The following is a 12,240-nucleotide window of genomic DNA, read 5'->3' on the forward strand; positions in this document are numbered from 1 at the left end:
ACACACGTGCTTGTTGAATTCTGGCATCCCTCCAAAGGGTTGGGGAAACTGAAGCCCAAAGTGTCTGCCTGATGCCAAAGCCCAGCCTGTGGCCACCGCCACTCACTCCCTTCAGTGGGAGTAGCTCTGCTTCTCAGACTCTCCTGACAGGAGTGGGGGTCCTCAGGGAGGGCAGTCGGTGAGGGGTCGAGGAAGGGGCATACAGCCCCTTGCGTCCTGAATGAGGCTTTTCCTCTGTGTTCAGTGCCCCCAGAGCTTGTGGGAGACTTGAGCCCACTGACCAACGTCACCGCTGCCTTACACAGCCCCTTGACGCTGCTCTGTGAAGCGACAGGCATCCCTCCTCCGGAGGTCCGCTGGTTCCGAGGGGAGGAGCCCATTGGCTCCGGGGAGGACACCTACCTCTTAGCAGGTAAGGTGCCAGCCAGGGGAGTATCTGGTCATCAGGTCTGGCCCTCGGCTTTTGCCTCTGTCCATCACATAACCTCTGACCCTGAGCTTCCAGGCCTGGTTGAGATAAACATTTCAGCTGTTGGTTTCCCCAAGAGTCCACCTCAAAACACTGGTCAGGTGATGTGCTCCAGAAAAAAAAGGATTTAATTAAGTTTGCAAAAGGCTTTCTGCTCTGCTCTCCTCCTAGAGAGTCACAGTGACCATTTGCGTGGTCAAGGTTCTGATAAGTCCTGCAGCAGAAATTCTCATGGCACTTATATATCATCTCACAGGATGGGAACTAGTTTTTGGAAATACTGATCTAAGCACCTTCTCCTCTGGATATTTATCTTCCTCACAAAGTTGGTTTGTGATGGTTCTTGCTGGTATACAAATGGGGAAACTGAGGCCCAAGAGGCAGTGTCCCATCCAAATCTTGCAAGGACTTCAAGGCGCCTTGAAGCTCAGTCTCAGTGACCCATCAGTCGTTCCACACACAGATGTTTCATTTGTTCCAAAGCTGGGATGGAAAATAAACTTCCACTTGTGTATCGCTTCTGAGCACTCAGTTGGGACTCCAGGTGCATTGTGGGCCCAGCACAAAGAAGAAAGGCGCTCAATTAGCGATGTCTGCCCTGGGTGCAGGAACAGCAGTAATAACTTGTGTCCAGTGTATGTGCCTTCTCTGAGCTGGTCTTCGAAGATCCTTGGGTTCGTCTGAGAGAAGCTGGCTTGCCTCTGAGAGGTCCTTGGGAGGAAGTGGCCTTTTACAGAGTCCATCAGAGTAGTACCGGGCAGTCTGACCTGGGCCAGAACTGCATAGCCCATTGCTGTCCTTTTAGCCCCAGCCAGGTGACAGATCCTCCTTATCAGAACAGGGTCTCAAAGCTTACCCTAATGTCCAGGGGGCTCCATCCATTTACCCTCCTGGGCCTCAGTTTTCCCATCTAAGAAATGGAATGCTGGGACAGACCGACACATACACATCAAATTATTACTCCTAGTGTGCAGCCTGAGCTCAGTTTGGAACAGAAGGCTGCTCCTAGTTGTGCTTGGAGCTCACTCCCCTCCAACCCCAGGTGGCTGGATGCTGAAGGTGACCCGGACACAGGAGCGAGACAGAGGCCTCTACTCGTGCGTGGCAAGCAGCGAGGCTGGGGTGGCGCGGAGGAACTTCAGTGTGGAGGTCCTGGGTATGTCACAGCCCCATTCTCATGGGCAGTCCATGAATCCTTTTCCTCCCGCCTGGGAGCTTCTAGGGGTGAGGCCCGGGGCTAAGGGCTGGGGCTGTGGTAGGGGGCCCAGCCCAGGAAGGAGGGAGAGGCCCAGGCTTGTTTTCTTTGCCATATCAGCAGTCTCTGCTCTGAGGCCGCCATGGACCTTTCCAGAAATAGCAGGGACTAACCCAAAGTGGAAGGGGACAAATATTTTCAATACCACCCAATAGCACTGGTGCTTCCCTCAGCCAACAGCAAATGTTTATTAAGCTCACTGCCCTGTGGAAGCAAGCATGAGGGGATGGGGAAAACAAGACACAGGAAACTGAAGGTGCTGTGGGCTCTTGGTTTCCTGCTCAATCGTTGTTCAGCCAAAGTGGACCAACCTCATTCAGTAATCGTCTGTCTCCCTGCTTCTCCCAGTTCCTCCCAGTATCGAGAACGAGGATCTGGAGGAGGCATTTAAGGTCCCCGAGGGACAGACAGCCCACTTGGCGTGCAATGCCACAGGTAAGGGCCACACACGGTGGGGCTGGGAGAAGGGTGAGAAGGCAGCTCAAAGGAGGGAGGCGGGGGATCCGGCCTGCCGACTCCCAGCCCCGCTGCTCCCCACAGAGCTTTTCTCTACATCTTAATTGGCACCACATTCCTGCTCGTCTTCGCACTCGCTGGGCCCCTGCCCCAAGCACTCTTTCCCACTCCTCACCTGACTCCAGGTCTCAGCCCCCAGGTCTCTCCACAAGGAGTCCTTGGCTGACTCCTCGGACATGGTTGGCGACCTTCACTGGTCTCCCGCAGGCCCCAGTGCTTCCCCATGCCAGCACTGAGCACACTGGACCATAGTCTCCTTGTGACATCTGTGTACCGCAGCTAGGCTGTGAGCTCCTTGAGGACCCAAGGGCTACCTTGTCACTGTGGTCCCCCCAGTGCCTGGCACAGTAGGCTCCCATTAATGCATGTGGGCTGGGCTGGATGGATGAGTGGCTGGATGGATGGATGAATGGAAGGACGGATGGACGGATGGATAGGTGCATGGATGGATAGAAAGAATAATTTGCTTTTCTTCTTGCCTGTCTGTACCAAGCCATCTCTGCCCACTCCTCGGTAAGGAAAAGGCAATCAAACCACTTCGGAAAGGGCCCAGGACAAGCTTGGGGGTTGCTTCTGTGTCTTGCCCTGGTGTATGGGCCTCTGGACTGAGATGGAGAATCCATGTCCCCTGCCCCTTCCTGGAGCAGCCTCCAACCTCTAGGCCGACCTGATCAAATCCTGCTGAGCCCTCACCTGCCTGCTTCCTCTGCTTACAGGCCACCCACAGCCCAAGGTCATGTGGTTCAAAGATGGCCGGCCGCTGGCTGGTGGAGGGGCCTACCACATTTCTCCAGATGGAGCCCTCCTGCAGGTCCTCCAGGCCAACCTGTCCAGTGCCGGCCAGTACTCCTGCATTGCAGCCAACGCCGTGGGGGAGAAGACCAAACACTTCCAGCTGAGTGTCCTGGGTAAGTGCTGGGCGTCTCTGTCTACACTGGATGCTGGCAGGAGAAAGAACCAAGGTGACCAGCTCCTGACATACAGCTTCCTACAAAGCACTCTACTATATTTCCTTCCACTTCTCCAAGTTCAACAACAACAACAAAAATGATAAGAGCGGCTATATTGGTTGAACATTTATCATAAGCCAGGCATTTGGACAGGCCTGATTGGTTGGAATCTTCACAACAACTCTAGGAGATGGATAATGTGTTTGTTCCCATGTCACTGGTGAAGCTCTGAGGCTTAGAAAGGTGATGAGATGCCTTCCAGGCCGCCCGTGTCCCGAGGGCAATGCAGCACCAACTGTGGTATTAGGCTGGAGAAAAAGGGATCTAGCAAATGAGAGGGACAGACTGGTTTTGTAAAATCTGTTTCTAAAAGTGCAGATGGTAAAAGGGAGAGTCGCCTGAAGGGGCTGAAAGAGGACATTTTAGGACCAATGAAAACAGTTATTCTCAGCAGGACACAAAACTCCACTGCCCATTCTGCCCTCCACTCAGGAAGCCGCACAAATTGGAAACACAAACAATTGAGAAGGCTCTGGTTACCTTAGTTAATTAGGTAATCTAGATGTTACATTAGATAACCTAGATGTTAAGAGGCTATGGGGAGGGTGGTCAGAGGGCTCCGCTGGTTAGAGCACGAGCTCTTAACAAGGTTGCTGGTTCAGTTCTCACATGGGATGGTGGGCCGCGCCCCCTGCAACTAAAGATTGAAAACAACCACTGCACTTGGAGCTGAGCTGCGCCCTCCACAACTAGATTGAAGGACAACGACTTGGAGCTGATGAGGCCTGGAGAACCACACTGCTCCCCAATATTCCCCAATAAAATTTTAAAAAAGAGGCTATTGGGGAAATTGAGGCAGAAATTGTCCAGCTTCCCCCTATGGTATTGCTTAGTGGTGGAGAGTCGGGGCTCTGGGTTACCCAGGCCTGAATTCACATCTGACTGCACGGTGCCCGGGCTCCTCTGAGCCTGTTTCCCATCTGTGTAATGCAAATAGCCAAAGCACCACAGCTAAACATCAGGGTCTCCGACTTTCCTGGATCCTCAGGCCGGGGTTGGGGATCTCTGTTCACAAGTACCCTCTCTACCCCCCACCACAGTGGTTCCCACCATCCTGGGGGTGACCAAAGGCACTGCAGATGAGGAGGTGACCGTCACCATCAACAACCCCATTTCTCTGATCTGTGAGGCACTGGCCTTCCCCTCCCCCACCATCACCTGGATGAAGGATGGGACCCCATTTGAGGCCTCGAACAACATCCAGCTGCTCCCAGGTGATGCCCTCTGGGGGGAGGAGGGAGGGAAGAGGTGACACATTATGGACTGGGTCAGAGGAAGGGACTGGTGAGCCTGAGCTCATGCCTGGGGGTGACCCTAGCCCTGCCCCTCAAGCAGGTACCCACGGGCTGCAGATCCTGAATGCCCAAAAGGAAGACGCTGGCCAGTACACTTGCGTGGTCACCAATGAGCTCGGAGAGGCCATGAAGAACTACCACGTGGAAGTCCTCAGTGAGTTGAGACCTGTGGGGCACTGGCTGGGTGGGCAGCAGGACCTCTGGAGCCCTGGCACCTGGGCCACACTGGGCACTCCGGGCGCCTTTATGTGACTTGTCTTCTTTGACAGTCAGCAGGCAGCTGGGCTGGCTGGGTCAGTCCCCATTTTAGGGCCAAGGACACCAGGAGGAGGGGCCAGTGAGTTAGGACTTGGGCCACGTGGATGCCCAGGCCCACACCCATCCTGGCTTCCTTCTGCCACTTGTTCTGTGGTGCAACCAGAGGCTCCACAGCTTAAGACCTGGGACCCCCCGAAGGGCCCCAGAGGTCACCCCAGGAATCCCCCTGCCTCAGATCTGCACTGTCCCGTAACCATTGCTGACAAACGCTCTCGCCCCTAAGGGAACAGCCCCAAGAGTAGATTGGTCTCCAGGTCTCTACCCTCCAGAGCCGGCACCCCATTCCTGGGACTGCCATGGGACCCGGTGAGCGCAGGCTCTCAGCACCCCCTCCCCAGACCTGCTCCTCAGACCCCCTTGTGGTTTTCAGTCCCCCCTTCCATCTCCAAGGACGACCCCGCGGGGGAGGTTGGTGTGAAGGAAGTGAAGACCAAGGTGAACAGTACGTTGAGCCTGGAATGTGAATGCTGGGCCACACCTCCGCCCACCATCAGCTGGTACAAGGACGGACGGGTGAGTGCAGGACTCCCTGGGCGACCTCTGGGTCCCCCGGTTCTGCTTGGAATCTTCCAGAAAAGACAGTCAAAGCACCTGGCCCCAGAGCTGGCCTGGGCCCTGTCTCACCCTTTACATTTTAATCAGAAATCCTACTCTTTTAGGGAATAGGGAGCAAATGTCATCAACAGTGAACCCTGTATCCACCCATTCAATTCTCTTCCAATTTTTAAGTTAAATGAACTTGGTTTTACTAAGTTATCAGGGTGCCCTGCCATTTTGTTGTCTTTTTAAAACTTTATTAAAATCTAAGTACACTTGTGTGGGTGCTTTCTGCCCCTCCTTGTGATCCCTGTGTCCCCTCTTCCCTGCCCCCAGCCTGTGACCCCCAATGAGCGGCGCTACATCCTGGGTGACGGGCGGCTGCTTCAGATCCAGCCCACGCAGGTCTCCGATTCGGGGCGCTACCTGTGCGTGGCCACCAATGTGGTTGGAGAGGATGACCAGGAGTTCCACGTGCTCATCCAGGGTGTGTGGGGGCCAACAGGGCCCGGAGGGGGGTGTGGGACTGGGGGTGGCACGGCGGCGGTGGGCAGTGTCGGTGCTTCTGGAGTAGCCCGGCAGGACGATGCTGTTCCGGGCTGCCTGGACGCCTTCTCACTGCCGTCTGGCGGGTCTGGCCCCCAGGCCCCTGGCCTGGGCTCTTTCATTAACTGGCTTCATGACCTGGGGACATCCTTGCCCCCTAGGCCTTGGTTTTGCCTTTGTAAAATGGGGGTGATCAAGTCTGGCGGCCTTGAGGGGCCCCTCCAGTTCTAAAAGCTGATGATTTTGTGCCTCTATGCTCCAGTCAACAAACCAGCTAAAGCTTAGCATCTGCCTTCCTCCCCTGAAAAATAACACCGTGTCACGAGAAGTCTTTTGAGCCCATTAGACTTGAGTAGAGGGCAGGGACCTTATCCTGGTTCCAAGCACAGTAATCGCTCTGTAAACACTGGTTGAAGGAGTGAGTGAATTTTAAAAACACCTTCACCTAAGGAATTGGCTCGCACGGTGGGATTTCTAGTCCTGGGGGGTGGCTGGGGGTGGCTCTTCGAGCAGAGGTGCTTTCCCATCCCTCAGCTGTGTGTCCTAATGGCTTTGTACCCCCCAGTGCCCCCCATGTTCCAGAAGGTGGGTGATGCCAGTGCAGCCTCTGAGTTCCTGTCCCAGGAGGAGGAGGCCCAGGGTAGGGTGACAGAATACCGGGAGATTGTGGAGAACAACCCCGCATACCTGCACTGTGACACAAACGCCATGCCGCCCCCGGAGTTCACCTGGTACAGGGAGGACCAGCCCCTCTCCGCCATGGACGGGGTGTCTGTTCTGCAAGGTAGGCCAGAGCTGCTCAGAGAAGGGGGCGCATTTGCAGGCAGGAACCAGGGGCATACTCACCTCAGAGCCGGTCCCACAGCCGCCTTCCTACGAGTCTTCTGAGCTCTCCTGTGTGCTGCGTGCTGTGGGACCTGGGGCAGGGCCCGTGACCACGTTGGACCTAAGCTGCTTTTTATAAACCGGGGCTAGAGTTCTCCGGTTTTAGAGCAGAAGTTCTTACCTGGGCTGTGCCCACCTGTGGGCTTCAAGATCTGTGATGTCCCGAAACAACTGGCCAAAGCTAGCGTCTTTCTCCAGAGGGGGAGCCATTCCCCTTATTTGCATCTGACCCTAATGTGAAAGAACCTCACTTGGCCCAGGACCACACTGGGGTCCAAGCTCATGGCTCATGTGACTTTTTTTTTAAACTGCTTTAAATATTTGTTTCTTTAAGTATTTTAGCCTTTTATAACCATCCTTTTTAGAATAGATTTTCGTGGACAATTTTGAATTAAAAGGCTCTGGTGTGGGGCTTAGCAACGTCTGGCTTCACTGGGTGCTGGTTCCGCCCCCTGGCTGGACCAGAACTGGGAAGAATTCCAGGCACGGAGCCCTGTCGCGGGGGATTCGGCGGTCTCGCGGCTCAGGATCCCCCGTGTCCTGCCAGGCTTGGGCCAATGGCGGGGCCGTCGGGCAGGGGTGGGGAGGGGAGCTAAGGTGGGTTGTACAGGCCTGTGAAGGAGCAGGGTCAGCCCAGGGTTTGTACTTTGGAGCTTGCAAAAGAAGGTGGCCTCTTGGAGATCTGAGAGAAGCAACGTTTACTGAAGGCTGTTTGCTCCAGTCAGGAGCCCCTGGACTGACGCCTTAAACTGCCCTGTGATGTGGACATTGACCCAAATCCCGGGTACACAGTGATCTCAGTCACGTGCTGACCCCTGGTTCAAACGCTGACCGCAGATTAATCCCAGCCATCAACTGAACCCTGGCCACAGCCACTGACCCCCAGGCCTAGCCATTAACCCCCAACCCCACCATGGACCTCTGACCCTGGCCACGGACTCCTAATCCTGAGCACATAGATTAACCTCACCCATCAAATGACCCTCAGCCACGGCCACTCCCTCCTTAATCCCAACCACTGTCCCCTGGTTCTGGGCCCCTGGTTCTAACCCTGGTCAGAAGCCCACCACAGCCTGGGCCAACAATCCTCCCACCTCAGAATGTAAGCACACCACAACTCTAACCTGGCCCCTGCTTGAGACCAACTCCAGCCCCTAGAAATACGAGGGTCTGGCCCTGGCTGACTCTGGATCACGGAGGGTCCCATGTAACACCCCCCACCCCCAACCACCACAGCCCGGAGCTGCCTCTTTGCCTCCTAAGAGCCCCTGCCCAGCTCTCTGGCCTTCCCTCTGCCCTCATCAGGGAACTGGGCTCAGCACTGCTGGATACCCTTGGGAAGCCTCAGCTTTTCCATCTGTAACATGGGAGTGTTTACAGCACACAGTCAGAGAGCAGGAAATGCTCAGCCAGGCCTGGCACACAGCAGCCTTCCTGTGCTTTATTTGACCTCCTCACCCCATGACCTGGGTGATTCTCTCCATTTCACAGGTGGGGGGCAGTGCTATGTCCCAGGTCCTCTCCTGGCCCTTGCTCAGGCCACGGTGCCCCTGTCCCCACAGGAGGCCGGGTCCTGCAGATCCCCCTGGTACGTGCAGAAGACGCCGGGAGGTACTCGTGCAAGGCCTCCAATGAGGTGGGAGAGGACTGGCTGCACTATGAGCTGGTGGTGCTGAGTGAGTGGCCGGCCTGGGGACAGGGGGCTCGGGTCTGCAGGCACCATAAGAGCCTCCCCTGAAAGGGGTCATAGTGGAGAGCATGTTCAGTCCAGCTGTTCTTGGATGTTGATAACAGGGGTTACGAGCCTGAGCTCTGAAACCAGACAGGAATGGGGTCGAATCCCAAGTCAGCTGCTTCCTAGCTGTATGACCTTGAGCAGTTCACAGCCCTCTCTGTGCCCCAGAATCCTTAGCTGCATCAGAGCCTGGGAGGGGGTGGTGAGTAGGGCACAAGGAGCCCTAGCCAGCGCCTGGCACCAAGTGCTACTCTCGCCTCCATGCCTACACCCTTCCCCAGGGACCTTTCCCAGTGAGGTTGCCTGCTCCTCACTCTCTTCTCCCCGACCCCAGCCCCACCTGTGATCCTGGGTGACACGGAGGAGCTGGTAGAAGAGGTGACCGTCAATGCCAGCAGCACTGTCAGCCTACAATGTCCCGCCCTGGGCAACCCCGTGCCCACCATCTCGTGGCTCCAGAACGGGCTGCCTGTCTCCCCGAGCCCACAGCTACAGGTCCTGGAGGACGGGCAGGTCTTGCAGGTAAGGGCATTCTGAGGTGCAGCTGAAAGGCCGCATCTGAGTACTGCTTGTCTGGGAACCAAGGAGCTGCCATTATCTGTGCCACATGAGGTTCTTTGCCTCTGTGGAGGCCCTGGGATGTAATTCAGCCTGCCATAGTATGCCTCGCTGGCAGGCACAGGGCTTCACAGAAACACCTAGAAATTCTGGTGATGCCTGAAAAGGACGTGTCTGCCGGCCACACCTACAGCCCAATGCCACACACGCAGCGTTCTGTGGGAGTGACATCTAACACAGCCGTGCCCAGCACCTAGGCCCTCGGGCAGCACCCTCGGCCACCCGGTGTCCAAACACAGCTGCACGGGACCCCTGATGCGCAACACAGCACAGAGCAGCCCTCCTCGGGGCTGGGGGACACGTGGTCGCCATCTAGTTTGCTACAGGGTATCACTCAGCATCAACCCCACACCCCCAAGTGTCACAGAAAGCCCTAGATGAGTATGGGGTATGTGTGCCCATCAGTGGAGCCCCTAAGCTCTGCTCTCTGTAGACAAAGGTGGCCTTCTGAGGGGGTCCCCCTGGTGCCTGGTGTGGTGGGAGGGAGCCTTCGCAGCAGTTCCTGTGGAGGGGACCCAGAGCCATCAGGCCTGTGATGTGGCCCAGGCACCACCTCCCTATACCCACAGGTTTCCACAGCAGAGGTGGCCGATGCTGCCAGCTACATGTGTGTGGCCGAGAACCCGGCAGGCTCCGCGGAGAAGCTCTTCACCCTCCGGGTACAAGGTGAGCTGGGCCCAGCAGGCAGCCCCCAGGGCTCCCCAGCCGAGGAGGAGCTCTGCATGCTCCATGAGGTAACTGTTCAGGCAGACACAGCACCTGGTCCCTCCCAGTCAGGCCCCACCTCGGTGCTTCCACTCGTACCCCCACCGAGGCCCCAGGGCTGCACCTAGAGTTCTGGGGTTCCTGGCCTGGACAGAGAGCTTTTGGGGAACCCTGATCACTAAGGGTTAACCCCACTAGGGGACAGTCAGGGAACGGCTCTTCTAAGGCCCTATAGCACCATTATAAAGCACTTACTGTGTACCTGGCATGGGGCTGACTCCTTCCAGCAGAGGTAGGAGGTTAGCCCGATCTTGCAGCTATGGAAACAAACTCAGAGGGTCACTCAGTGTGGGTCTCACCGCCCCAAAGGCGGCCTTCTCCACCTCTGCTCTCTTGTGACACATGCATCTCAGTGGCCGTGAGCTCTGCCTCCAAATGTGGGGCAGCTGTGGCCTCAGGAATGAAGGTCTAAGACTCAAATATGGATTGATATTTTGGCTCTGCCACTGAGCAGCTGAGTGGCCTTGGAGAAGTGATTCTACCTCTCTGATCTCCAAGCTCCTGCTTTTTCATCTGTGACATAGTTATGACAAATAGGGGCTGCTGCACAGAGGTGTTTGCAGCTGCTTCTGAAGAGCCAGGAGATCGCAAAGGCCTTGTGCCTCACTCTGTAGCTCTCTGCTCCTCTGCCAGGACGTATTCTCAAAAGTCTTTCTTTATCCTGGTACATGGGGACAGTGCCACCACGAATCGCAGGCCTGAACTCAGAACAGGTGACAGCCATCCTCAACAGCAGTGTCTCCCTCCCCTGTGATGTCCATGCTCACCCGAGCCCCGATGTCACATGGTACAAGGACAGCCGCGCCCTCGCCCTGGGAGAAGAGGTCTTCTTCCTGCCTGGTGGGTAAACTGAGGCTTGGGACCCAGCTCTGTGGGGAGCCAGAGTTGCTTCCCCAAGCCTGGGACCGGGCCGTGAGTCTGGGAGGGCGTGGACCTGGGGGCTGGTGCGTTTGCTGGTGCGAGGGGCTGGCTCCCCACCCCCCTACGGCAGGTACCCACACACTGCAGCTGGCGCGGGCACAGCCATCGGACTCTGGGATCTACATGTGTGAGGCCCTCAATGCTGCCGGCCGAGATCAGAAGCTGGTGCGGCTTAGCGTGCTGGGTACGTCCTGTCTGTATGCCCCCGGCTCCATCATGCAGCCCCTCAGCCCCACAGCCCTCAGGCGGCGCAGCCAAGGGAGGCCCCGGGGGAGCCTGGATGCCCCTCGCCCTCCCTCAGCGACGGTGTCCAGGCAGTGTGGTGGCCTACGTCATGGTCTATAGAGTTGGACGCACTTGGGTTTGAAATTCAGCTGTGCACTTCCTTGCTCTGTGACCTTTAGCAAGTCACTCCACCTCTCTGAGCCTCAGGTCTCTCATCTGTGGGTGACAGTTGGTATAAGGATTAAATGATGGTATAGGGGCGCTTAGCTCAGTGCCTGGTGGGTAGCGAGCTCTGAAGCTGAAGAAGGGAAGGCCCCTTCCCAAGCCTGATTGCTCACGTGGTTCTCTGCATGGAGCCTGTTTCGGGGCCCTTGGTCTTCAGAATCCTCTTGAGGAAGAGCTGGCCTAAAATGTCATGAGCCAGGACTCACTGGAAGGTTCTTTCTAGCCCTGGGCTGGTTCATTCGTTTGTGCGTGTTCATCTACTGTGTGATGGATCCTGTGGGTTCACAGCTGAGGGGGGGAGGGTGCTTCTAAATTGGTTTACTGGGAAGACAGGGGGCTGTGCAGACCCCATGGAGGGCTCTAACCCTGTGGGACCCACCCTGTATAGGAAAGAGCCCAGGAGGGTAAGAGCACCTCCCTCATCGAGGAGGTAGAGGCCCAGAGAGGGCGGGAGGCTTTTCCCAGGTCACCCAGCAGGTCCTTGGCAAGCTGGCCTGGGTCTGTGCCATCCTCCAGGTGGGGGTGCACTGTGGGACCCCCGTGGGCCTCTGGAGGCTGTTTACCTGTGACTGGGGCTGGGGAGGAACATGGGAAAGGCACCTCACTCTGCTTGTCCCCTGTCCCAGTTCCCCCCACCTTCAGGCAGGCTCCCAGTGGCCCCCAGGCTGCGTTTGCGGTGAGGGCAGGGGACAAGGCCGTCCTTAGCTGTGAGACAGACTCGCTCCCCGAGCCAGCCGTGACCTGGTACAAGGATGGGCAACCTCTAGTCCTAGCACCGCGGACCCACGCTCTTCAAGGTGGGCAGAGGCTGGAAATCCTGGACACCCAGGTGAGTGATCCGGCAGCATGGGCAGCCACGTGAGGCCTTGGGAATGTCGCCTCCTGGCCCTGGTGAACCTGGGGGAGGTGGGTGGCTAAAT

At 56.8% G+C, this 12,240-nt stretch overlaps 1 protein-coding gene across 1 annotated transcript in view; it reads left to right on the forward strand.

Annotated features, from left to right (window-relative positions):
- HMCN2 (hemicentin 2) overlaps positions 1-12,240 on the forward strand; it is a 135,210-nt gene that overhangs the window by 81,832 nt on the left and 41,138 nt on the right. The window contains exons 46-60 of the mRNA XM_081065560.1: positions 245-412; positions 1,512-1,625; positions 2,073-2,159; positions 2,957-3,148; positions 4,291-4,464; positions 4,586-4,699; positions 5,234-5,376; positions 5,737-5,887; positions 6,512-6,730; positions 8,394-8,507; positions 8,901-9,088; positions 9,754-9,850; positions 10,628-10,789; positions 10,941-11,054; positions 11,947-12,149. Coding sequence (XP_080921686.1) covers positions 245-412; positions 1,512-1,625; positions 2,073-2,159; positions 2,957-3,148; positions 4,291-4,464; positions 4,586-4,699; positions 5,234-5,376; positions 5,737-5,887; positions 6,512-6,730; positions 8,394-8,507; positions 8,901-9,088; positions 9,754-9,850; positions 10,628-10,789; positions 10,941-11,054; positions 11,947-12,149 — 2,240 coding nt within the window. The remainder of the gene's footprint in view (positions 1-244; positions 413-1,511; positions 1,626-2,072; positions 2,160-2,956; positions 3,149-4,290; positions 4,465-4,585; positions 4,700-5,233; positions 5,377-5,736; positions 5,888-6,511; positions 6,731-8,393; positions 8,508-8,900; positions 9,089-9,753; positions 9,851-10,627; positions 10,790-10,940; positions 11,055-11,946; positions 12,150-12,240) is intronic.

Source organism: Rhinolophus hipposideros (assembly GCF_964194185.1).
Source record: "Rhinolophus hipposideros genome assembly, chromosome: 11".
Lineage (NCBI taxonomy): Eukaryota > Metazoa > Chordata > Mammalia > Chiroptera > Rhinolophidae > Rhinolophus > Rhinolophus hipposideros.